This window comes from Micromys minutus, assembly GCF_963924665.1.
Source record: "Micromys minutus genome assembly, chromosome: 21".
Classification (NCBI taxonomy): Eukaryota; Metazoa; Chordata; class Mammalia; order Rodentia; family Muridae; genus Micromys; species Micromys minutus.
In genome coordinates this window covers 44,442,871-44,467,678 of record NC_137956.1, presented here as the reverse complement: position 1 = coordinate 44,467,678, position 24,808 = coordinate 44,442,871, and the positions used below count along the sequence as shown (strand labels likewise).

The 24,808-nt window shown below is 48.0% G+C and overlaps 1 protein-coding gene across 1 annotated transcript in view; it reads right to left on the bottom strand.

Moving 5' to 3' along the window:
- Nucleotides 1–7,115: 7,115 nt before the first annotated feature.
- OSBPL10 (oxysterol binding protein like 10) overlaps nucleotides 7,116–24,808 on the bottom strand; it is a gene marked incomplete at its 5' end in the record, with an annotated part of 222,325 nt that continues 204,632 nt past the window's right edge. The window contains 5 exons of the mRNA XM_080934693.1: nucleotides 7,116–7,981; nucleotides 9,307–9,460; nucleotides 11,518–11,700; nucleotides 14,300–14,486; nucleotides 19,896–20,376. Of these exons, the coding sequence (XP_080790819.1) occupies nucleotides 7,937–7,981; nucleotides 9,307–9,460; nucleotides 11,518–11,700; nucleotides 14,300–14,486; nucleotides 19,896–20,376 (1,050 nt within the window). The 3' untranslated portion in view covers nucleotides 7,116–7,936. The remainder of the gene's footprint in view (nucleotides 7,982–9,306; nucleotides 9,461–11,517; nucleotides 11,701–14,299; nucleotides 14,487–19,895; nucleotides 20,377–24,808) is intronic.

The window sequence follows — 24,808 nt, the reverse complement described above, 5'->3', positions numbered from 1 at the left end:
GCCATGCCTGCGCCTTTCTCAGGTTTAGGGAGCAGGTTTGGCTGGAGGCCTTCTGTCTGTGAAGCGTAAAGTTGAGGGTTTGGATCTCACAGTGCTGGTGTGGGGAAGTGACAAGCTGGAGGCTTTACCACACCTGTAGTATCAGCTGCTGAGCTTAGAAACTAATTTCAGACCTGAATTTATTTCATGTGATCACTAACCCTGAATTTCACAGTGAAGTTTCAGCATCATGTACCTTTGAAGCTTCAGGGTTGGCGGTATTAGAGACCTGACCCACCTTTCTTCCTCTGGCTGCTGCAGGCCGTGCCTGGCATTTGCCTTGCTTGCCGTAACCCTGCTGATGTAGAAAATAGGTGGGCGTGCAGGTCAGTGGGAAGACCAAGAAAACAAGCTAATGGAGTGCCGGGACCGACACAAATGAAAGTGTGTGCGTGCCATGTTGAATAACGGAAGGCGGGGATTGTATCCTCAGCCAGGATCACCCTGAGAGAGGAGGCAGCATCATTCCTGAAGCTGCTCCTGTGTCCTCCCGGCCTCTGCTGCCTCATTCGTCTCCTCTAAGCGTGGTTGAATTCACTTACTCTTTGGGCTGTGGAAATGGGATTATGGAGCCAATAGACTTTGCCTAGTAGCTTTTCTGCCGCATTTGTAGACACATCAGGTTGTTGGGTCCATTGGAAGATTGATCTTCATCAATATGTAATACTCCCCTCGCTCCGTGGCTTGTTTAAACATACACATTCATTCTCTTGTTGTTGAAGGACATTTTCAAATAATGCCAAGAAGACAGTTCCACCACTTGCTGCTTATCGTGAGTATTTCTCTAAGCATTCACCCATTGGTGGGGTCTCGGGGTAGGGTCACTCTGTTGCTTCCATGTCCTTGGTAGCCTCTCATACGCCCCCCTCCCCGCCCAGCCCCCTGGCTGGCCTAGAACTCTTGGCCATGATCCTCTTGCTCAGCCTCCCATGTCGAGATTACTAACTATTGCACCCAGCACAGTGAGAGCAGGTAACGATTTGTCTTCCTTGGCCACTAATAAGGGGTAGGCCATTTGGAAATGCACTTTTTCTGAGGTGTGTGTTCTGGTTTGTAATGTATTGTTTTGACTTTTAAATTTTTATTATGTATCTCATCTATGAGGTCAGTGTTGGCAGTTACAGACTGTTAAAGATCTTTTCATGGGCTAATGAGCTGACTTGAGCTGGCAAGCCTGAAACCCAAGTTCAGTCCCTGGGATGCACTTAATGGAAGGAGAGACTAGACTCCTTCAGTTTGCCCTCTGATCTCTCCACACATGCCCACCCCAAAACATAATATATAAATATGCAATACTAAGAAATTAAAAAAAAAAACTTTGTAAAGCCACAAGGATGGTGCCTGTCCCATGTTCCTTTCAAGAAGTTTGGCTCCGCCATTTCTCCTTTGCCTTTCACCCAGGAGTCCCTGTTGAGTACACTGTAAAATGCGTGTTTATTGGTGATCGTTGTGGCATATATGCCTAAAGTTTCTATTTTAGGGGCTGTGCTGATAGCTTGGAGGTTAAGCTTGCTGCTCTTGCAGAGGACCTGCGTTGGTTCCTAGCACCCATACTGGGCAGCTTGCAGCTCTGGGAAATCTTACACCCTCTTCTGGCCTCTCTGGGTACTCAGCCATGTACGCAGACACAGACCCGTCCACATAAACATAAATGTGTATGTATGTTTAGACCTTATATTTTAGCCATGACAGCTAACAACATTTGTAATTCTTGAACTTGTTGGGAAGTTGATGGAGTTAAATTCATCTTCAGCTTCATAGTGAGTTCTCAAGGCCAATCCTGAGCTACATGAGACTCTGCTGCCTCAAAAAAGGGGGAGGGGGTTCACTTTTTTTTTTTTAAGTCTTTTCATATTTTTATCGCTTCACTTAGCTGGTGTCCTTGTGTGTGATTTTTGGTAAATATGTCATAAGTACTTAATTTCTCCCGGTTAGAATATAGAAGCATGTGTTCTTACATAATGACGTTTTAATTGGCCCTGTCACTTGGAAACAGTGCTGGTTTCCTTGTTGGTTTGCACTTTGTTGCCTGGCTCCTCTCTCACTGGTGGAAAGCTGGTGGTCATTGCCATTGAGTATAATCCCTGCAGATACGTGTTTGGCAGATCTTACTCTGTAGTCTGGGTTGTCTTGAACTCATGGCATGCTTCGGGCTTCTGAGTGCCGGGATTATAAGCATGTGTCGCCATGATGGTGTAAATGTCTGGTTTATGTCTGCATGGGTACGCTGGTTATTTTTGCCAACTTACCACAAACTAGAGTCACCTGGGAAGAGGAACCTCAACTGAGAAAATGCCTTTATCACAGTGTCATGTGAGCACGCTTGTAGGTCATTACTGATGGATGGAGGAGGTTCAACTGATGTAGGCAGCGCCACCCCAGAAAAGTGCTCCTGGGCTGTAGGAGCAAGCCAGTAAACATTGCTCTAGTTTCTGCTCCATTTCTTGCCTTGTTCCTGTCTTGTCTTCCCTCAATGATGAACTCTAACCTGGACAATCTAATAAGCCCTCTCTTTTTGTCAGTGTTTTATCACAGAAACAGAAAGCAGACTAGGTCAGAAATTGGTGCCAGACAGCAGGCTGTTGCTGTGGCACAGCTGACCATGTCTTGGGAGGATTATGGAAGTGTTTGAAACTTTGGACTGAAAAAGCCCTTAAGCGTTGAAAGCTTTGAGCTACTCCTGTGGAAGTTTTGAAGATTAAGAGCGTTATGAGAAATCCAGACTATAGAAGCCTGGATTGTAAGTTTCAAGGGAAGCAAAAACGATCAGGGATGTGCATGTGATATATTTGAATTAAGAATCTGTGGTTTCTGATCAGCTTGGGCTGAAGAATCAAATCATCTCTGATTCATAAGAGACCAGCACCAATGAGGTAAAATCTTGTGGGAAGTATTTTTTCAGGGTTAGTACACAGAAAGTTTAAATATTTGAATTTTTCAAGGACTGGGACTTCAAACACCTTTATGTACCTGCTGAACAGTCTTGTCAGCCAGGATATGACAAGATTCATATGTACTCTTTAACAGTGAGCATGTTTTTAAGTTGTGTCTCCTACCTCTAGTACCTAGAGAGGCTCTGTTGTGTTTCGTGGGCTTGTCTCCTGTTGGTTGTTGTCTGTGGTCTAACCTATGTAAACAGGGGTTTTGGTGGTATAAACATTATATTAAGTTGTATGGGTAGGTGTAGGCCAGGGCTCTGTTTTTACTTTGCAGATTGTTTATCTGCCAGAGAAATAGGGAAATTTGACAAATCAGAATCACCTGAACCCAGTTTAAGGACTACATGTTATATACAATCTGGGCCTATTGTTGCTCCCAGGGTGATGGTGTGCAAAGACTTTAGCCAGAGGCTTGAGTGTTATAAACATCGTTTCTCATCCTGCAAAGGTATGAACATCTCTTTGGCTTCTGCCAGTTTCCAAGGAAAATAGCCCCAAATGCTGGCTTTATCTCAGAATGTGTATTTCCTCTGGTATACTGGCCTGCAGTAGGATTCTTCTGTGCAGATTTTCCAGCCATCTTTGCTGGTCTCTTGGTCTGCACTCTAGGCTCCTGCCGTCAGAAGGGGACTCTCACAACACATTGTCCCTTTGGATCCGAGAACACATGTTGCACCTGTTTCTTACATCTCTGCTGCCTTCGTTTAATGGGCACTACCATCACAGTATCAGAATCCTACGTGGATTGGAACAAGAGGTGTCAGCCCTCCTCAGATGACTTTGGTAAAAGGTTGAGGACCGAACCAAAAATTGAAGGTAGTACAGTCAGAGTGACTAGCCAAGAGTAATGTGTTCTTGGTGAACTCAGCTGTCCTCCTGTTAAAAGCCACCGTGACTCACCGTATGATCCTCCTCATCATATGATCCTCTGCCAGCAAAGATTATCCTGGACCAGAAGCTCCAGCCTGTTAAGGAGAGTGCTACCAAGTCAGTGACCGCCCTCTCACCAGGGAAGATGCAAGGGGCTCAGGGAAACCTAGCCACGGGCAAGCCTGCCGACTCCTGTCTCCTGTTTGTGTAACGTCACCCATCGCACTGGGCGTGTGCTATATTATGCTGATTTTTGCAGGACTCAATTCTACTTCATCAATTCAGCACCACTATTCAGACTTGTTTCTGCCATTTAGTTGGCTCAGTGTTGAAACTGATCAAAAAGCAACTTCTCTACTGATCCGGTTATGTGTCCTTAAACTACCCCATCCTGATACTGATGCCTTAAGTCAAATTCTGTCTTTGTTCGGTGGCCCACGGGCATGTCCTAGCATCTTGGCAAAACAAGGTGCCGTCATCCTCTGTCCTGTATCTGATGGAGGAACTTGTGTACCAAATGCACTAAATGCTATAAGGAAGACACACAGCAGATCACAATGAAGCCTTGATGGAAGAAATCCAAATGGCAAATAAATGGAAACAAAGGTAGTGTCCACGAGGCTCACTAAAGTAAACATTGGCAGATGTCCAAAAATGGACCCATCTTGGTGGGGATTCAAATGGCTTGGGCCTTATTTGAAGATACATGTACCCTAGTTATATCCAGTGTTCTTAGAACTTGTCAAAAGTAGACAAGATAGGGCTGAGAAGATGGCCCTGCAGTTAAAGGGCCTGCTGCAAAAGCAAGAAAACAGGTTCAGATCACTAAAACACATGTGTGGTCACCACCTGTTACCTTTAGTGGCTTTGGCTTCAGACGTTTAGGTTTGATTGAGAGCCTGCCCCAAAGGAGAATGTTGAGGAGTGATGGAGGAAGATTCCGGGCATCAGCCTGGGGCTTCTACATGGACGTGCACACACACATGCGTGCATGTGAAAAGAAACAGGAATTGATAGTTGGGGCTCACATAAAGGGAAAAAAATGTTTAAAGATAAACAATATCCAAAGCACAATTGGAGTTAAGCATGTGCTATACATATTCTTGTTTGGTTCCTTAAGGCCTGAAGCAGGTAAACCAGTATGTGTCATTTCAGGTTCTTGTAGCATCACCACAGTAAAAGGACCACTTGTCCAAGGGGTGATGATGCTCAATGCAGAAGAGTAGAAGAAGGGATGGGGACTAGGCACGGATGAGATCTTGGAGAGTGAGAATGTCCTGCTAGTAAGAATGTGGTCAACATCCTTCCACTTGTCCACTTGACAACTCTACCCTGCACCAAAAGCAAGGAAAGTGAGCGAGCCAACAGAACAGCCCAAGCCTTCCTCACTCCTGAAAACCAACACAGCTAGAGGACACTTCTTAGCAAAGTGAACTCTGGGAGCTCTGACAAAAGAAAGGTCTATTGGGAGCAGCAAGTGCCAGTCCAAGAATCAGATGGTGGGAAATGGTCAGTCCAGGAAGCCAGGTTCAGATAGTGGGAATTAGTGTCCTGGTTTTACTCACCCTTGCTATCCCCCACCCCCCAGAGTTTGTGGCCATTCAGTGACATCCCTCCACTAGGAGGTGGCAGAGTGAAGTTCAGCTCCACTGATCTGTTTACCTCTTATGCCCTCGGGTAAGGCTGGGCGAGCTGTGGAAGGTGTGGGCAGTGCTTTTGCGGCTGCCAGGGGTTCGCCAGGTCCAGACTTGAAGGCTGTGGATTATGGGGAGGATAATAGAGCTGCAAGAATTCTGAGGACCTGGAGGGGAATTTTAAGATTTACCCTGTTCTTGTGGTGGTGGTGGTGATGCACTTGCCCACAGAGGCCATAACCACCAATAGTTCCAGCTCCAGAGCACCTGATCCTTTATGGCCCAATTCAGTTCCCAGCACCCCAGTAAGTGCTCTTACCCACTAGGTCTCTCCAGCACCAGAAATCACATTTTAAAACTATATAGACCCAAGAAGAGCTGCTATGCTGTGTGGGCCTGGCCGAGTGCAGGGAGTAGGCCCATCATCCCCTGCTCATTCAGTGAAGGTTTCCCTGATGTGGAGGCAGAAGTGGTGCAGAACATACTAGATAAGGCAGCCATTTCAAAAGTCCACTCTGCAAGGGGGAGAAGCAGGGCATTCCAAGCAAGAAAGCATGGCCTACTTCTTGGAAATGAATTTGTGTAGTCCAGGATTTTCTAGACAAGATGGTGACATTAATTATTAATAATAATAAATAAGCATCATTAATGTGGTGTGCTGTGCTGCTAATCTCATGCACCACACGTTCAGCCACCCTTGCTAAGCGTAAACCTCATTGTTGCCATGTGCAGTTCTTTAAACGTGATGTGGAATTCGCTGTACTACTTACTATTTGAGAAAATTTGAGCCAATATTTATATGGATGCTAGTCTTTTTTAAAATCTGTTCTTGCTTTGGCATTGGGCATCATCTTGCAAACTAGGCCAGTCCAGAATGGATGGCATAGCTCTAAATGTTTGGTAGGATTCCTCTCAGGCCATCTGGTCCTGGCATTTTTTGGGTGGGAGATTAAGTGACTGATCCAATCTCCTTACTATTTATAGATCTATTCTGAGTTCTTAGTTCATGACTCATTCTTAGTAGGATGTATTTCTAGGAATTAGTTCTTTCTGTCCAGGCTTACAGTTCTCCCGTGACTACTGTTAGAGATGGCGTCTCAATGGTTGGCCCTGAACACGGGACTCAAACACTTGCTTTCATAGAGTTGAGGGCTGGAGACACAGCTCAGTGGCAAAGAACTGTGGGGTTCAGTTACCTGCATCCATATCTGCAGCTTGTTCACAATCACTGTGACTCGGGCTCCCAGGGACCCCACACCCTCTGCAGGTGCTGCACTTACTGCACAAGCAAAATACATTTTAAAAATACAGTTATTATTACCTAAGCAAGAAGATTTAAGATTAAGCCACTGATCAGAACTTTTAAACCCCTAAGAGTAACACACACAAGACACAAGAGTATTTAAACGAAATATATTTGTCTAATATCTACAAAGTGTCAACAGTTGGTCTTAAGAAAGCGGACAAAAGGCACAAAATTAGTATTACTACAGAGAAGCATTCATGCTACTGAAATTTATAAATACCATTGGGGTGCATGGTAAATAAATTAAGCACTGAGCAAAAATCAAATTAGACATTCTTTTTCTCAATTTTGTTTGGTCCGTGTTTGACCTGTGTGAAGGCTGAAGACATACTCATCTGGGACAGTTGGTACTCATGTCTGTCCTCGTTACAGAGGCTTTCTGGCAACTTGGGTCAAAATTAAGAAAAATAAGACTATTTGTTCTCTCTCTCCAACTAGATATGAGGCAGTGGTGGTCTATGTGTGCATGCGTGTATTTACCTTCCAGAGCCCTTTGTCCCAACTGTGATTTCTTTTCTGCTGTGAAGACGATGGGGTCTCATGCTCTGAGGGCATGAGAAGTCTCAGAAAGACTGGATAAAACCATCTGGTGGGCCTGGCTCTGATTCCTCAGGAGTCACTCCATTCTAGAAGGCTCCCTATCAGCCGCCAATGGCTTCCTGTCCCCTTGTTCAACTGGAAGGCCTACTTGCTCTTTCCAGGACAGACAACCTTGGACTTGGATCAGAACAAGCATCAGCAAAGGGTGGCCACTCACCCTTCTCTCAGGAACAAGCTCCTTGTTCAGACAGGGACTTCAACTGGCCTTGCCACTTCAGCCTGCATGTGACAGGAGCTAGTGAGTGGGAAAGACCTTCATGGCCAAAACAACCGTGGCAATGTGAGAAACTAACACCAAACCTCGTGAGTAAAAAGCTCAAGGTTATCCAGGTCAGCCTCAGTGGGTGCGAGGTGAGCCCATGTGCCTTGGCTGCTCTTGAGTAAAATCCTCAGGCAGAATTGGGGGGGTGCATGTTTCACAGTATGTAACCCCTTTCTCTGACTTGGATGCTAACGAGATTTCAGCAAATACCAACAGAATCTTGATACTGTACCACTTTAATTCCTACAAAAACCAGGCCTATCAGGAAGCACTGCACCTCTGCCCATCAGTGTGTCTTCCAGAGGGGGTTGAAGTACACCCAGCCATCGCCCTGAAAGAGAAGGAGGTGACAGGGGGACCTCACAGTAGAGTCAAGAAGTAAGGACACCTCCCTGCCAGCCAGCCCCTTTATACACAGAGCCCACACCAACCAAGACCCAGGCCTATCTGACGGTCCTCCCTGCCCTTCTTGAGGTCATCTGAGGATACATTTTTCTCCCTGCCTGAGGTAAAAATACACATTTGCTTTTAAATGAAGCCCTATGAAATGACCAACATAACAGGGATCTTGACAGCTTCTTCTATCTAGATGACTTGACAAAAGATAATTTTGGGACAGTGGGGCTAGAAAAGAGAGGTAGGCTGGATAAAGACTCAAGAGTCTTCTCTGAGGTGAAGGGAGGAGGCACACAGACCAATGACGTGAAGGCTCTGGCGGGTGTCATCACAGTGCAGCCTAGGACATGCCACAGAAGGGCCACCACCATTCACCCTCCCCCATCCATGTCGCTAGGGTGCCCTAGCTCACCCCATAGCCAACAACCAGACCCAAAAGTCCATCCTCGAAGCAGGAGCTAAGAGTAGTGACACCTGGGCCCACTACTCCATCCCGATTGGCTGTGCCCCTTTAAATTTGTATAACAGATATGATCAAGAATCAGTCTGTTATCTGGGAGATTTAAAAAAAAAATACTCTTGGCTCTTCCCACTGCATAGCTGAGATATCAAGCATCCAGTGGTGCCAGGGAAGTAAACTGAGCTGTACCCTAGTTCCCACTTGCTTCCTAAACAACCTTGGGCAATCAGCGGGGCAGGATGGGTTGAGGCTGTGTAGATTAGGTAGGCCTGTGTCTGCAGAATCCTCTTGGTTATGTTAATTCAAGTGGGGAGACACAGAAGCCTGAACTGTTAAGCAGTAACTAGCCTCCTCTGTTCTTATGTAAATTCATGCTCTCTGATCTTTCTACAAATGTGACTAGCTGCCTCAAGGGCCTGCCATCTGTGACCCAGAAGTGTGACTCAAATAACCCTTTCTCCCCTAAGTTGCTTATGTCAGGGTGTTTTTTCACCGCCACAGGAGACAAAACCAAGGGTGGCTTCAGAGGGACGCCCAGTCCCTTGCCTGCTTCTGTGAGGGGGACAGGAACAGGGGCAATGTTTCAGGCACAGGTCTCTGCTAAGCTCTGCCCACTATGTCCCTTCCTTGCGGCCCACTGGAGGTCACATTCCGTGTCAGTACCCAATGGAGAGGAGCACTGCAGCGGAAGTGTCACCTACATCCCAACCCCCACTCTGTCCTCCACCAACGGCCTGTGTAGCCCTGTCTGTTCAGCCGTCTTTATGCAGGGCTGGAACCTGAGAGCAGGCCAGGGTTACCTCCGGGATGAAGTACTTGGGTCGCCACGGTGTGCGAAGGGTCTCCCGTTTTCTCTCCTCCATTCTCTGCCTCTCCTCCAGGCGTCGCTTGTGCTCTGTGGCCGCGTCAATGTCCCCAAGCCTCAGGTAGTGGGTGACTTCCTGCCAGAGGTTCCTAGAAAGATGACCAGTAAAGAGAGCCATCGGGCTAGGCCAGCAATGACAGTGGCCTGTCGAGGAAGGCATCAGCCCCTGCCTGAGAATGTGGTGGGGTGTCCTGGGCTCCTTGGTTATACATCCGCTGCCACCACACTTAACTGTTCCAAACAGCAAGACTTCCTTACATTCTGAGTACAGCTCTGGAGGTGAAAGCTACTGGAAAGAGCAGGCAAAGCCCGCCACCCCCCATCAGGAACAGAAGGTATACACAGCTCTTTACCAGGCACCCCTATAAACATCTTAGAGACACTCCTTTAATCCTCATGGCCTAGAGACATGGGTGGCTTTATTATTAACAACTGCATTTGGCTGAGAAAACTCATGTCCAATGAGATGAGTTCCGGAAAGGGAACCTGCCTAAGAAAAGCCCTGAATGCAGAGCTAGGAGGAGGGGGGATGGGATGAAGAGGAAGTCAGGGGCAACCCCAAGAGGTTGCCAAAGCAGCAAGGGGTGTGGTGAGGTCAGAGTAGCATTTCCAGGCCTGCCTCTGGGGTCCAAGACAGGACCTTTGCTCAGACCACATTCTTCATCAGGAGCAGACATCAGCCCACTCTGCTGGTCGTCTGCCACCACAGTAGAGCTCAGACCATACACGTGATGCCGAGAGCCTTTCTGACTGCAGATAAGGGAGGCCTGGGAGCCAGCAGGGATGGTGGAGAATGGGGTGCAGAGCATCCACTCCCAACCTTAAGTAGAGAGCTCAATTTCCCTACAGTGAGCCTCATGCTGTCTTTGTTACTGTTTCCTGAATCTTACAGTATAAGTTCCAGGATGGATTCCCGCCTTAGCCTCCTGAGTGTTAGGTTACAGGCAGGTATATGCCACCATGTTAAAAAACACATGCACTGTGTTTAAGTACATATAGACAGAGGAAGAAGAAAACAACAACCCCTCTCTTAACTCGGGCACTGGGGTTCTTCTCTGCTTCTCACATGGTTCCAAATACCCAGAGGCTGACCAAGGAGCAGCTGAACCTCATCTGGGGAATGCCCCTTAGAGGCAGTGGGGCCTGCTAGTGGACTTTCTCCTTACTATACCCTTTCTTCTTCCTGCAGCCGTGGCCCAACAAGGTGGGTGGGGGAGAGTTCTTGTCCCTACACGCAGAAGCTGTATTTGCTGTTCACTGCTATGAATGAATATGGCTGGGTTTCAAACCTAAGTTAGATCCCAAGAATCTACACGGTAGAAGGAGAGCTATCCTCCGATCCCCATGCGTACTGTAGCACACACATGCACGTAAAATGAATAGAGAAAAGAAAAAAAATAACCTTTTTTGGTTAATCAGGTCTCGGTCGGACTCATGGGCCATATTGGCCTAGATTAAAATTATTTAGCATCTTCTATGATGCTATGAACAATCTGCTTGTGGACCCGGATAGCAGTCACATGTCAGAGCATAATAGTGAACATACTAATTTAAGTGGATATTTTATAATTTCCTTAACCATTTTCCAAATGCCAGGTATGTATGTAGGTGGTTTCTTTCTTGAATTGTTTTCTCAAAAACATGTTTGAATCTTTTCTGAATCTAATAGGTTACCCCAGAAATAGAATGCAAGATGAAAGTAAGCTCGTGTGTTTAAATCTAACGGGCCCTAGGCTGCAGCTGCTTCTCCCAGAAGCACGGGATGTGTGCATCTGACTCCACTACCTCTGCAGGCACTCAACAGTTTAAAAATGTCAAGGAAAGAAAAAGACAAGTCTCGCTGTTTCCCTGCATAGTTCTTTCAATTACCAGCAACTCTGATTAATTTATAGTCAACCAATAATCCGGCTGTGGACAAGCTTTTTCAGTACAGGCAGCACACACCTGCCAGATGGTGGATGGTAGCTCACTCTGTAGCTGCAGAACCACCCAAGTGATCAGTACATGGGTCTGTCCCTAATGGATGCACAGGGCTGGGGATGGGGGGTGTTTCAGTGGCTAAAGGAAGCACGCTCTGGTCCTTTACAATGAGCTATGCTGTTGAGGTTTCCCACGGATCCCTCAGCCAAGGAGGGAACAGACATACCTGGACTCCATGGGCCCCTGCTTCTCCAGAGGTCGAAGCTTCTTAGGATACACAGGCAGACTGGTCGTGTCGATGACTTTGGTCTCCCCGTTGCTGTAGGTGAACTCCAAGGTGCCGTTCCACTCCCCGTGGGCTTTGCAGACTATGGTGTTGGTTGGGTTGTGTTTCACTTCGGCTGTGACCCTGAATTAATGAGCAGGTCAAAGGAATCAAAAGGGGGACTCAGGTCTAGAGGCTTTTCAAAGGGCACTTTAGGGAGAAGTGAGTGGTGTGCCATTTGGCTCAAAGACTGGGTCTTAAGTTATAATATTCTTGGTCAAAACAAGAAGGTAGTTGGGTGTGTGGGCTTATGCCTGTAATTCTGAGCACTTAGGAAACAGAGGTGGGGTAACCTAGGCAAGAATGAGGCTAGCCGGGGCTAAGCAGATAGACTGAATAAAAAAAAAAAAGAACAGAAAACAAAACCATGAGGGAAAACCAACTCAGGTCTAAAGACTCTTCAACAGTAGGATCGTGGGCTGGAGAGATGGCTCAGTGGTTAAGAGCACTGGCTCCTCTTCCAGAGGTTCTGAGTTCAAATCCCAGCAACCACATGGTGGCTCACAGCCATCTGTAATGGGATCTGATGCCTCTTCTGGTGTATCTGAAGACAGCGACAGTGTACATTATATGTAATGAATAATAAAGCTTTAAGAAAAATCAGTAAGAGTGTCAGCCTGCTTCGCTGCTCTAAGAGACAAGCACAGTGGTTATATAAGAAGCCTTCCGTCACGGGCATGATCCAACAGTAAAATATGTTCTCTCCTCGTGCTACATTTTTACCAAGGAGAGGGTGTTGGAAGAGCTTTTCCATCCTTAAACAAGGTCTTTGGTTCTATGCTGAACATTGATGGTGCATGTCTGTGTAATCCCAGCATTTGGGGCAGAGGCAGGAGGATTGCAAATTTAAGGCCTGCTTAGGTTGTATGGCAACTTGTCTCAACAACAAAAGCTACAGCAAACAATCCAATCTGCAGAAGGTCAGTTCTGGGTGGGGATGAAGCATGGGCTGCTCACAGTCCCTATGGTCCATACATCTATCTACCAGCACCCATGAATTCCCGGATGAAGGCTGAGCCAAACCTGGCTTCGTGGCTCTGCCTGCTAGGTTATGGCAGTACCTGTGAACTCGGCAACAGCTGGATGACCGCTTCCAAGCTCTTTTGAAAAGCCCCCGTGGAGGACCGGTAAGATGGCTTACCAGGTATAGTGTTAGCCATCCCAGCCTGGCAACCTGAATTAGGTCCCTAGAATCCACGTAAAGATGAAAGGAGAAAGACAACCCAACAGAGTTGTCCTCTAACCTACACACACACCATGGCACACCCTCCCATGCATGCATGAATATTCATATGATGTTGAAAACAGACCTGTGGAAACTGCCTGACTGGGCACATTTGAAGAACCCAGGGCTCTCTGAGTGAGAGGAAATGCCCCTGGAGACAAGTCCTCTGCACCCAGTGGTCCGGTTTGTACTGAGTTTCCAGTTTGCCTTTTTAAAAAAAATTTTATTACATGTACTGGGGGAAAGGTATGTGCATGCTGAGTATGGGTGTATATGGAGATGTACGGCAGATGGCTTGAAGCTGGAGTTATAGGTGGTTGTGAGCCATCTAGTGTGGATGCTGGAAACTGACCTCTGGTCCTTTGCAAAAACAGTAAGTATTCTTAACCTCTGAGCCATCTCTCTAGCCCAAGTTTCCAGTTTTCAAGTGTAGGCTTGAAAGCCACCTCCCTTGACCTAAGAACCATTCCTAGTAAACAGGCCTGGTCTACTAGTCGGACAACTGAATTCTGAGAAGAAAGACACCCAATCAGCATAACTTCAGTGCACTGCTGTGTGTGTGTGTGTGCGTGTGTGTGTGTCCCCAAGCTAACACTAGCAAGTTGCTAGCAGCAGTTGGGGATTTGAGGTCTGCACAGTGGCAGGTTTGCTCCAAAATCAGGGCTATAGAAAAAGTCTGCCCTTCGTCCAATCGTGACCTCTCCCTTAGTTCAAGACCTGGCTTTCCCAGCTCCTAAGGACAGTGTCGCATAGTCTGTGGCTTAGACACCCAAGACTCCAGGACCTGAGAAATGGGGACCACCATACTTCTGTGCTTGCAGAGCGCTCCGCTACAAAGTGGAGTGCTAAAAGGCCTTTTATCCTCTGGGGCGCTTCTGTAAAGGATGAGTCAAGGGGTCCCAAAGCCTACACTGTGAAGTGAAGGAGAGGTGCTTCTTCAAACAAGACCTGGTTACTCTGACCTGACGGTTGTCTCATCTGCCGAAATGCTTCCTGTTTTGTTTTGCTTTTGGACAAAGAGTGCTGGGGAAGTGAACTTAGGTCTTCATGCACGTCAGGTGAACACTACTAGAGAGATGTGGCCCCAGCCCTTGACTTTTTGGAGACAGGATCTTACTATGTTACCCAAGCTGGCCTGGAGTTTGCTGGGTAGGCCCAGGCTGGCCTGGAATTTGAAAGTCGGCCTCCAGAGAGCTGGGCTCATAGTTACCTAGTACTATGCCTGGTAGGACTCCACCTATTCGGCTTTTGTTGCTGTTGTTGTTTTGAAGTCAAGACCTAATGTATTCTCAAGTTAGCCTCACTAAGTATCCAAGGATGACCTTGAACTTCTGGTTCTCTGTTCTTGCTTCCAAAATGTTGGGATTGCAGGTGTGTCTACCACACCTAGGTTATATTCTGAAAGAATGAGGGGACTAAGACAAAGAGAATACAGCCAGAGACCTGGCCACTTCCTACCTGTGGACTTTCCCGCCATAGAAGGGCTTCGTGTGAAAGGTCACCGTGGCAGAGTACCCAGTCTTGGCACAGCTGATGTTGACCTTCCCTCCAAGCTCCACCCATGGGACAGTGAGGATAGAGCGGGCATAGGCACTGGGCAGCGTGAAGACATATTCCTCCCCGTGGTCCAGGAGCCGAAGCACACCTCCAGGAGAGAGGGAGAGTCAGGCAGCATGAACAGGCAGAGAGCATGAGGGATGGGAACACTCGGGTAGGTGATCTAAGAGGGACACGTCATGCCTCTCATCTCGACAGAGCTCTCTCTGTTGATCGCCCTGGGTGCTGTTGTCTGCACCATGTGGAGCTCTGAGAAATACCATGAGCAAGGTAGACCTGCTGTCAGCTGGGTAGACATTCATCACTGAGCAAAGACACCATAGTGATTACAATCCAGGAAGTAGGGGAATGGTAGACGGTGCCAAGGACAAATGAATGTAGAAAAGGAACGTGGAAGAGGTATGTGAGCTACATATACAATTCCCTCTTGTGACAGGAAATACCAAGGAAAGGAAGGACCTTTGTGAGGGAAGAGGTGGCGTGCAGAGGTATGAAGGATGAGCAGCTCAGCAAGGGAAAGGCTCCAGTCTTGTTCCAGGGCAGCTAGTGTGTGTGAGGAGCCCATGAACGGCACCTGTTCATGTCTCTCCCTGCTCCCCTTTAGTGTTGAGACAAGGTAGCAGGAGCATACATGGGTGACAACTCTGCTCTTTAACTGCATATACATGACCAGGAGTGGTTTGTCATGTTCCCTCCCAAACAAGAGTAAAGACTGCTGCCAACAGTCCCCCTGAGGACTGAGTGCCCTTGGTCACCAACCTCCTGAGAGCTCCTTATAGGGTGGCCTTCAAGCTTCACAACCTCCCAGGAGAATAAGGATCATGGTTTCAATGTAAGCAGGGGACAACTGATGCCGGGGACAGAGCCTAAGGGCATTGCTAGTCCCTATTTTTTTTTTCTTCCTGAAATAGACAAAGATCTAGAGATGGGATGAAGTCTCGGGGAAGAAGAGAGCATGCACATGGAGTGGGTAGAAGGGACACAGAGATACAAACCATGAGAGAGACTCTGAGGCCCCATCATCCCAGCCACACACTCAGTAGGGGAATTACATGCTATACTCACATCGCCTATAGGGGAATGAGAAGATCTACACCCACGCCATCCATAGGGGAGTTAGATGCTACACTTCAGTCATCAATAGAAGATGCTACACTCACAGCATCAACAGAAGATTCTACACCCACGTCATCCACAGGAGAATTAGATGCTACACTCAGATCACCTTTAAGAGAATGAGATCCCACACTCACGTCATTTTGGCTTCTGACTTGGGCCTTGCAGAAGGGTCTAGACTGAACATCTGTCTCAAAGTTTATTTTTGTGCAAGGCTTCCACAAGCTAGGCAGCTTGAGAAGACAAAAGGCAAGAGATGGAGTACAAGACTGAAGAGAGTGAAGTCACCGGGTGTGCTCCAGAGGCTGAGGCAGGACTGGAAACTCAAGGCCTCCTTGGGTGACAATGAAACCAGCATCTGCCCAGTTTCTGGAGTCCATTATCAATATGGAGATAAACAGGCCTGTGGCACTGCATGAAACAGGCAGGAACCTGGCGTGGTGGTGCTGGTACTGGTGGTCTCTAGAAAACACCTCTATTTCATCTACAAAGAGTTAAAGCTGCTGATTTGTATACTGGTGCAGGCCTCTAGGCTAGCCTGGGCTATATAATGACTTACAGGACTACAGAAAGAACCTCCCTTTTAAAAACAAATGAGAAAAAAAAAAAATCCAACAACAAAAACAGCTAAAGAACATATCCTGTGGGGAATTTAGAATAATCAAATAGAATAACCCGAATACCAACATTTTCCTAATCTTTATTCATGTATCTCATGTGTGAGTGTGTGTGTGTGTGTGTGTGTGTGTGTGTGTGTGTGTGTGTGTGTGTGTTTGGGAGTGGCAGCCAGAAGATAATTTGTGGGAATCAGTTCCTTCCTTCCATCTTGCTGGCCCCCGTTTTTGTTCTCCAATGCAGAGAGAGATTGAATTGCTCTGCTTCTAACTACAGACCCAAGGACAGACGGCACTGCAGACACAAACCTCTCTCTGGGGCCTGTGCTTCCACCGAGCTTTCTACCAGGGACACACAGCTGTGAAGACCCGCCCTTGAGCTTGCTGCTCAGGTGGCTCTCTGGTCTGCATCTGGGGAGAAGGCTGGGTGCAGGAGCCCTGAGGGCAGAGGGCAGGCACATAAGGAAATGCCTGACCTCACACCTCCTCCAGGACAGGCCTAGGCAGCCCTGATTTCCCATCCAGAACAAAGGTCGTATACTCAAGAAGTCCTCAGCACTGGAGATCACAAAGGCTGCCCTCCTCATAAGGTTTCCTCAACACTCTACCCACAAACACCACTGGCTGTGTTTACTCTCCCCGGTCCTGCTGGAAGGGATGCCCTTGGGTCTGCACTCAGTCGAGCACAGACAAAGGCTATCCAGGTCAGACACCGGCCCCCACATCTTATTCTTAGAGATGATGAGCATGGCCTCCACAGCTGCCTATGCCTCCCACCCTTCTGTGGTGGCCCCTCTGCCTCCGCTAAAGCCTCCATACTTCTCCCCATGGAAGGACAGCAGGTTCACAGGGCAAACTCCTCGACCTTTACATGACGATTTTACCTGGGCCAGGGATTCCCCCGGCACACTGTGAGCTCTCCACGGGAGCACCACACTTAACCAGCAGTGACCCTACCCTCTTCCTCCATCCCCTCTCCACTTTCTTTGGAGCCACACACCCTTCCAGTTGCTCACAGCCAAAACCTCAACCAGGGCCAGCAAGGTAACACGGCAAAAGTGCCTGCCAACAGCGGGAGAATTTGAGTTCAACCCCTGGGTCCTTCATGCTTGGAACGCTGACTCCTGACTTTCATGTGTTCTCTGTGCCTTGCACACTTGAATACATATGTGTGTGTATGTGTGTGTATGTGTGTGTATGTGTGTGTGTGTGTGTGTGTGTGTGCGCGCGCGCGCCTGTGTGTGTGTGTGTATATAATTGTTTTAAAGATCACAGCCTCAGTAACAAACCAGACATGGTGGCCAAAGTTTCTAAAATTCAGGGCCAGCCTGGGCTATGCAGTAAATATGAGGAGAGTCAATACAACAATGAAAAATCCTCAATGGGCAAACACACCTCCCCCCCTAAAAATTATAAACAGAAAGAAAACCCGCCTTAGTCACCCTTGCTGTCACAGCCATAGGAACCGCTCCCTCCAGCCCCCCTCACCTCAGAATGACCTGAGGTCAATCCCCCTGATCCACATGGAGTATTGAGAGAACTGATTCCTGACAGGTTGTCCTCCGACCTGCACATGTGCATTACACATGTACACATGATTAATTACACGTAATTATAAAAGTTTTTTAAAAGGTAAACAGCAATAAACCATGCTGATGGCCTATATATGAAATGGCCTATTCCTTTCACTACAATTTTTTTTCTTTTTCTTTTCAAGACAGAGTTTCTTTGTATAGCCCTGGCTTAGTCCTAGAATTCACTCTGTAGACCAGGCTACCCTCGAACTCAGAGATCTACCTGCTTCTGTCTTCTGAGTACTGGGACTAAAGTGTGTACTACCATTCATGTCAAGACTCTCACAACACTGTGAACACTATAAACCTCTGTGGAGATTTAAATGGGAATGGTCTCCAAAGGCTCATTTATCTGAATGCTTGGGTTCTAGTGGTGGACTGTTTAGGAAGGATCAGGAGGTGTGGCCTTGGAAGAGGAGGTGTTCTCTGGGGGTCAGGCTCTGAGGTATCAAAAGCCTGGTCTAGCTCTCTCTGCCTTCGAATTTCAGATCAGATGTGAGCTCTCAGCTACTGCTGCATCCGCATGCCTACCCACCCACCCACCCACCCGCTGCCATGCTCCCACCCCTGAAATTGTAAAAAGCCTCCAGGTAAATGCTTCTTTTTATAAGTTGCCTTGGTCAACAAGTCTCTTCACAGAAATAAAACAATGATAAAACACCTAACCTAGGGTACTCCAGGTGTTACCAAAAAGAGAAAAAGAGAGGTGTTTTACTAACCTTTCATGATGCAACTAGATAAGCCAATCACATACACAGAGAGAGACCAGAGAGAGAGAGACAGACAGACAGACAGACAGGTGTTTGAGGTCATCTCCCAGAGAGCTGATGCCCATGTGTGAGAGTGACAACCTCTTTTCTCATTTCTTCCTCTCCCCATACTTAAATCGATGTTTTAAATGTCTTACTGAAGTCCAGACCTGTCTAATATTAACTGGACCTAAAATTCTTTTCCTCAAAGAAGCCAAGGGCTTCACCCAGGTGGTCCGTGGAAATGTTCCTCAGGCTGCTGCTGGTGGCACGGAGCTCTGTCCCACACCTTACCTGCCACGGGAAATACCCCATCTCAGGGAGGCCTACTCATGCCCTGTCCCTCCAGGGCCACTCCCTGTCTCTTTCTCTGTGGCACTTAGTTCTCAACACAGAACTCAGCCGACCCCCGCTTGTTTATTCCTCAGACACAGAAATGGCAGACACTTCGCACAGCTACAGGGGATGTGGGGTTTCTTCTTTCTCACTTATTCAAATGTCCATGGGTCCTCGGTCAGTGACCAGCACCTGCAAGTGCTCAGACAACAGTCAAGCTGCAGAGATGGCTCAGCAAGTAAAGGCTTGCAGCCAAAGCTGAAGATCCACGTGGTGGAAAGAGGGAACCACTTCCTGCAAGTTGTCTCTCCTGTTCTCTCCACTTCCTCCCTCCACCTTCCCACCATGCATTCTCTTTCCTCTCACTATATATAGATATATAAAATACATACACATATAGAATGTGTGTGTGTGTTTTAAACTTAAATGCTCACTTAAATAAAAATAACCTTCAACAATGGGGTCTGAGAAGGACTCCCGAGAAGCCAGAGAGACCAGAAGTAAAATACATGGGGTTTTTTTGTGTACTTTTGTTTTCTAGGATGGGAGTTGTAGAGTCTCAGATCTGTGACTAAAAGTGTGAGTTAAACAGATATAATGAGACATCTCCACCTAACAGGACTTGAGGGTCTTGCTACACAACAAACAAAAGCTCTTCCCAAGATAAGAACATGTGATCAACCATCTGAGGCCTCACCAGCCAATCATCAGCCTGCTCTCAAAGATTCGCCTTGAGGGATTCCTATGAGCATCTTTCAGCAGACAGCTCTGTAATCCCTCCACACCCCGGTCTGGAGCCAGAACACTGGTGAGGGGGAACACATTTACAGCTACAGTCTCATGTGTGATCACACATCTAGGGCCAGCCATGGACCATCAGAAGAAGGAAGATTCTAGAAGGCAGAGTGTGCAAGCCACACTGTGTGTGATGATATAGGTGAGCAAGAAGCTGTGAGCCAACCCTTCCATCCATCACTTGGGACTACAGCCAACCTGGTCCATCATCCACCCCTTTTTCCCACCCCCACCCCCATTTACAAATAAAATCAATGCACAAAAGCAATGCAAAGGGTGGAGGGTAAGCCTCCAGTTGGTTAAGTTGGCTTACCTTCCCCTATCATAGAGACCCCCACGGACATGCCCATAAACTTGCTTTTGGTCCATACGTGAGTGTTGACACACAGTCTCTTCTCCTTGCACTCACAGTAGAAGCAGGAGATGGGCGGATGATGAGATACCTGCTCAGCCACAAACCTGAGCTTATAGCTTTTAGAAGGGTCATCGGCCACCGGATGCTCGTGACAACTAATGGGAGGGTGAGGGGAAGTCCACCTCGATTTCACTCTGTCCTTAGGAACCTCCCAGGAGCAGTGAAAGGTCTCGCCGATGATGGGGTTGTAGGGCTTCTTGGCCAGGGTGCCTTTGCGGCCCTCGTGGAAGGCTGTAAGATAATACTCCACAAAGCTAATGACCCTCTCCTCCGGCGTCGCCCCAGCAGTGACGGCCAGCAGAAGGTCGGGGTGCGCCATAAAGTCTGCGTACATCTCCAGCAAGGACCGCTTCTCCAGAATGAATGTGGGGAGCACCACCTGCACCAGGGACACAAGGCAACAGGGCTTGTGAGAGCCGGAGGGAGGAGGGCTGCAGCCAGGGCTTGTGAGAGCCGGAGGGAGGAGGGGCTGCAGCCAGGGCTTGTGGAGGGCCGTGGGAGACCAGGACAGGACAAGAAGGGGTCTGTTACACACCATGACTGACTGAAGGAGGAACATGCACAAAGGGAATCCAGTGGTCACTCTAGGCCTGCACAACCCCAACCCACTGACCAGTCTAAAGCAAACGGAGGTCACTAAGCTGGAGATGCTGACAGCTATGATGTGTCATTGTCACCTCCCACTGCCCTAGGGTCCCAACAAAATAACTCCATGTCAGGCCTCAGGGCCCGCCCAGTTTGCTTTGGACTAGCTTTCGGAGGAGAGAGAACGTGGAAGGAAAGGGGACCCTCAGCACGGAGTCTGGCTGAAGCCTCTTGGTGGCTGAGGATTGAGACTCTAGAAACGGTTCCCACAAGCTGCTGAGCAGGCTGTCTGTCAGCGCCGAGGCTAAGGGCCCAGCATAAGGCCTCACTCCTGTCCCAGGCACTTACTGGGATCCTCCTGAACACAATTGCGGCTACTAACTTTGTTGACAGCGAGGAAGCCAGAATTTCCTGGATCCTCGGAATCTGCACTTTTACCTTATTAGTTGTAATCCTGCCTCCTCTGCCCCCCCCCACCTCAGTAAATTCCTCAAAACTCATTGGGAAAAAAAAAAAAAAAAAACCAACCAACAATGGCCCAGTGAACGGGCAAGGCCGGTTAAGGCAGGCGTTGCCAAGTCTGCCTCCCAGAGTTCAGTCTCGGGGGTCCTATGGGGTAGAAGGCAAGAGCTGACCCCCAAAAGCTGCTCTTCAGCTTTACATGGGCAGCAGCCCCGCAAAGTAAGTAAACGTGATAATCTTCGAGTTACAAAGTCGGAGCTGTGTTCCCATCATGAGGGGAGTGATGAGTGACTGCACACCCACCACCTCGGTCACCATTAACTCTCTCCGAGAGCCTCGAGGTCTTTGTAAACCTCACTGCTCAAAATCTATATTAAAATCTTGCCATAAACTCTCAATCTGCTCCGCGATGGCTCAGCATGGAATCCCTTTCTGTGACACCCCACTTGAGGCCCCATAAGAGATTAAGGAACCTCTCCTCAGGTTGCTTGGAGCCATGTGTCTCTGCCACCAACAACCTTGCTTGGCTCCTTCCCACGTGGACTCATGGGGGTTCAATGCTGGCAAGGTTATTCAGTGACTGATCCTGAATATCGCCTACACGGAACTATAGCTCCATGCCAGGTTTCCCTTAAAAAGAAAATAAAAAGGATTGCTTTTATGTGGAATGGTGTGCCTGCGTGTGTGCACATGTGAGTGCAGGTGTCTGTGGAGGCCAGCAGAGGGCGTTAGAAGGGGCTATGAGCCACGAGGGTGCAGGGAACTGAACCTGTAAGATCAGCCTCTTAACAGCTGAGTCCTGTTTACTGGACTTTCTAAACAAACAAACAAACAAACAAATAAACAAACCTCCTTGCAAGTGATTTGGATGTGAAAGAAAAGATGGCCAGGAGAGAAACACAGGCAGATGTGTCTTCAAAGGGTAGTGTGCATAGGGAAGCTAAGCCCTCCCCACTGGGGAGGCACAGTTTAGCAGACAGCTCTTAATATTATTTATCTGTCATTAAAAGCCATGTAAAAAGCAGCAGCAAGATATAAAATCAAGCACAGAACACGATCCAAGTAAATCCATTCAAAGCCTCAGAATGTTATCTTGTCTCTAGATGATAAAGGGCTGATTTGCATTTTTGTATCTAGCCGGCTTTCCTCCGTCAAATGCAGGAAGAAGAAAACAGTCATCAGATGACAACTAAGTAACTCAAGGCACGTTTCCTAATATTCTTTCAGTCCCAATTCGACTAAACTGAGAATCCAGCTGTCCAAGGATGTCTGTCTGGCCAGGTGTGCACTCTACACTCAGCCTTGGGACAGCCCCTTCCTCACGTTCTGTGTGTCTGTACAGTCAGGTGACCGTCTCCTGAGCTCTGTGCGGAGGGGCTGCGCCACTCTCCCATTGAACAAGCAAATGTCCCAACACTCCTTTCTTCCCCCTCCCCCTCCCTGAACCACTCAGGGGCTCTGAAGTGATTCATCTTCACTGACAATCTGAATTAATTTGAGAATCATCCAGGAGACACATCTCTGGATACTTCCCTTTGTATGCCAGATGCTCTTTGAGGAAGTTTCTAAAAACATTCAAGAGAAGAAGAGAGATCCACCCTGTGTGCTAAGTGGTACCGTTTCATGGGCTCGGGTCCAAGACTGGACCACGGCGAGAACTGGGGCTGAGAGCCAGCATTCATGTCGCTTAGCTTCCTGACTGGTGTGGCCAACTGCTTCGTCCTGCCTTCCCCACTGTGACACGCGGTGTCCCTTTTGAACTGTGAGCCTGGATTTCCTATGTTGTTTCTTGCCAGGTGTGGATCGCAGACACGAGGGGGCAACACAATTGGCCATCCGAGCCCTAGGTTTTAGCAGCTGGAACCCTCACTGAGGCGAGGGAGGAGCTTTGGAAGCAGCGGTGACACAGAGTGCCACACAGCAATACTTGATCCCATGTCTCCTCTTAACATCATCAGGGAGCCCGGCTCTGGGAGCCCGGCTCAGGGAGCCCGGCTCAGGGAGTGGTACCACCACAGCGAACCCAGTCTAAGTCATCCCTCACCGACATGCCCAGAAGCTGTTTCCCGGGGTGACAGTTACTAACCATCATACTTGGGGATTAGGGTTCACAGCCATCAGCTGTCCCGGCCTACCAGGTCTGCATCCTAACAGATGTCTTCCTCCTCTCCTCTCCTACTGTTTTGCTGGGGTGCGGCTAGGACCTGAGAAGATCGACCCCAGACTGGCTCCAAAGTCTGTCAAGAACATTCCCGCCAGGACAGCCAGCCTTTCACTCCAACCCATCTCTGGTCCAGTCTCATTTCCTTCTCTCACTCAACCTTCTTGGGGCCAGGGCAGGGGGCGGGGTGGGGTGGGGGTGGGAGCGGAGACCGGGAGGGGTCGTCTCCCTTTTCTATTTTCTAAACAAGTCAGTTCATGGAGTGCTTTTTGGGGGTGGACACCAGAGATACGGAGCCAAGCAGTACCCGAGTCCTAATTGGGCTGTCGGCCTCCAACAGGGTGAATGATGACCCGGCCTTTGAATGATGGCAGCCAAGCGGTCTGACTGCAGACTTATGGAGCTGTCGATGAGGACCGCCTTTCCTCCATTAGTGTAATTAAGACAATGAACTACTTCGGAGGAAGTTAAAAATAAATAAATAAAGGAGACTTGTGCTGTGGATTCAGAGGGCAATTAATTAGTTAATTAATTACGATGAGGATTGTGTCGATCAGGGAGTAGCTGCTCTTTAGCTTGGGAAATCTCACACAGGTGATCAGATAGCCAGGGCAGAGGACAGCCAGAAAGAGTGACAGTCCCCTCCCTCCTGCAGGGAGCACACCAGACTCCTGTACAAGATGCTGGGAACAGGTGCCTTTTTCCCTCCAAGACCCATCAGTCCAAAACCTCAGGGGCCAGCCACGTGATGCTCTATTTTCAGACTGGAGAAAATGCCCAGTGTGACCCCAAGAAATGAAAGGGCCCGGGGCTACCAGGGTCCATCTGGGGTTCAGAAATCAGAGAACTTGACAAAATAATGGGCAAGTACTTTTCCCTCCCCTCCCCCCATCTTTTCTCTTTTGTGTGTATGTGTATTTTGTATGTGTGTGCAGATGCACATATGTATATGAGTGTTGTGCACATATGTACATGTGCGTGTGGAAGCCTGGGGACAACTTTGGGTACCACTCCTTCAGCACCATCTACCTTGGTTTCTGAGACAGGGTCTCTCACTACAACTGACCAGCTAAGTGAGGCTGCCTGACTTGTGACTCTGGGGATCCACCTCTGCCTTCCTAGCACTGGAAATACACATACACATATACATACATACATATACACACACACCTATGTGTATATGTGTGTATATATGCATATATGTTTATTTATATACCACATAAATACGTGTGTGTGTATGTGTATGTGTGTGTGCATACGCGTGCCATCTTTCCAGTTTCTCCCTGTTTCTTTACGTATCCAACAGAGACGATTAGATTTCCTTAAGGAAATTCCTTCCCCCATCTTATGGGGCCTAGACTATTACAAAAACCACTCAACACAGTATTTTCTTAGATGGGAAGAGTTGGAAAATAATTTTTCACTCTCCTTCCTAGTAACCAACTGGGCATTAGATAAAGGTGATGTCTGCAGTTTCGGGATTAGGCTATGCCTCTGGAAATGCAATCCCAAGCTAATAAGATAATAATGCAAACCTCACAGCTCCAGACAAGAGCCCTACACAGAGCCTCCTGGATGGTCAGCCAGCGTCAGATGGCTCCCA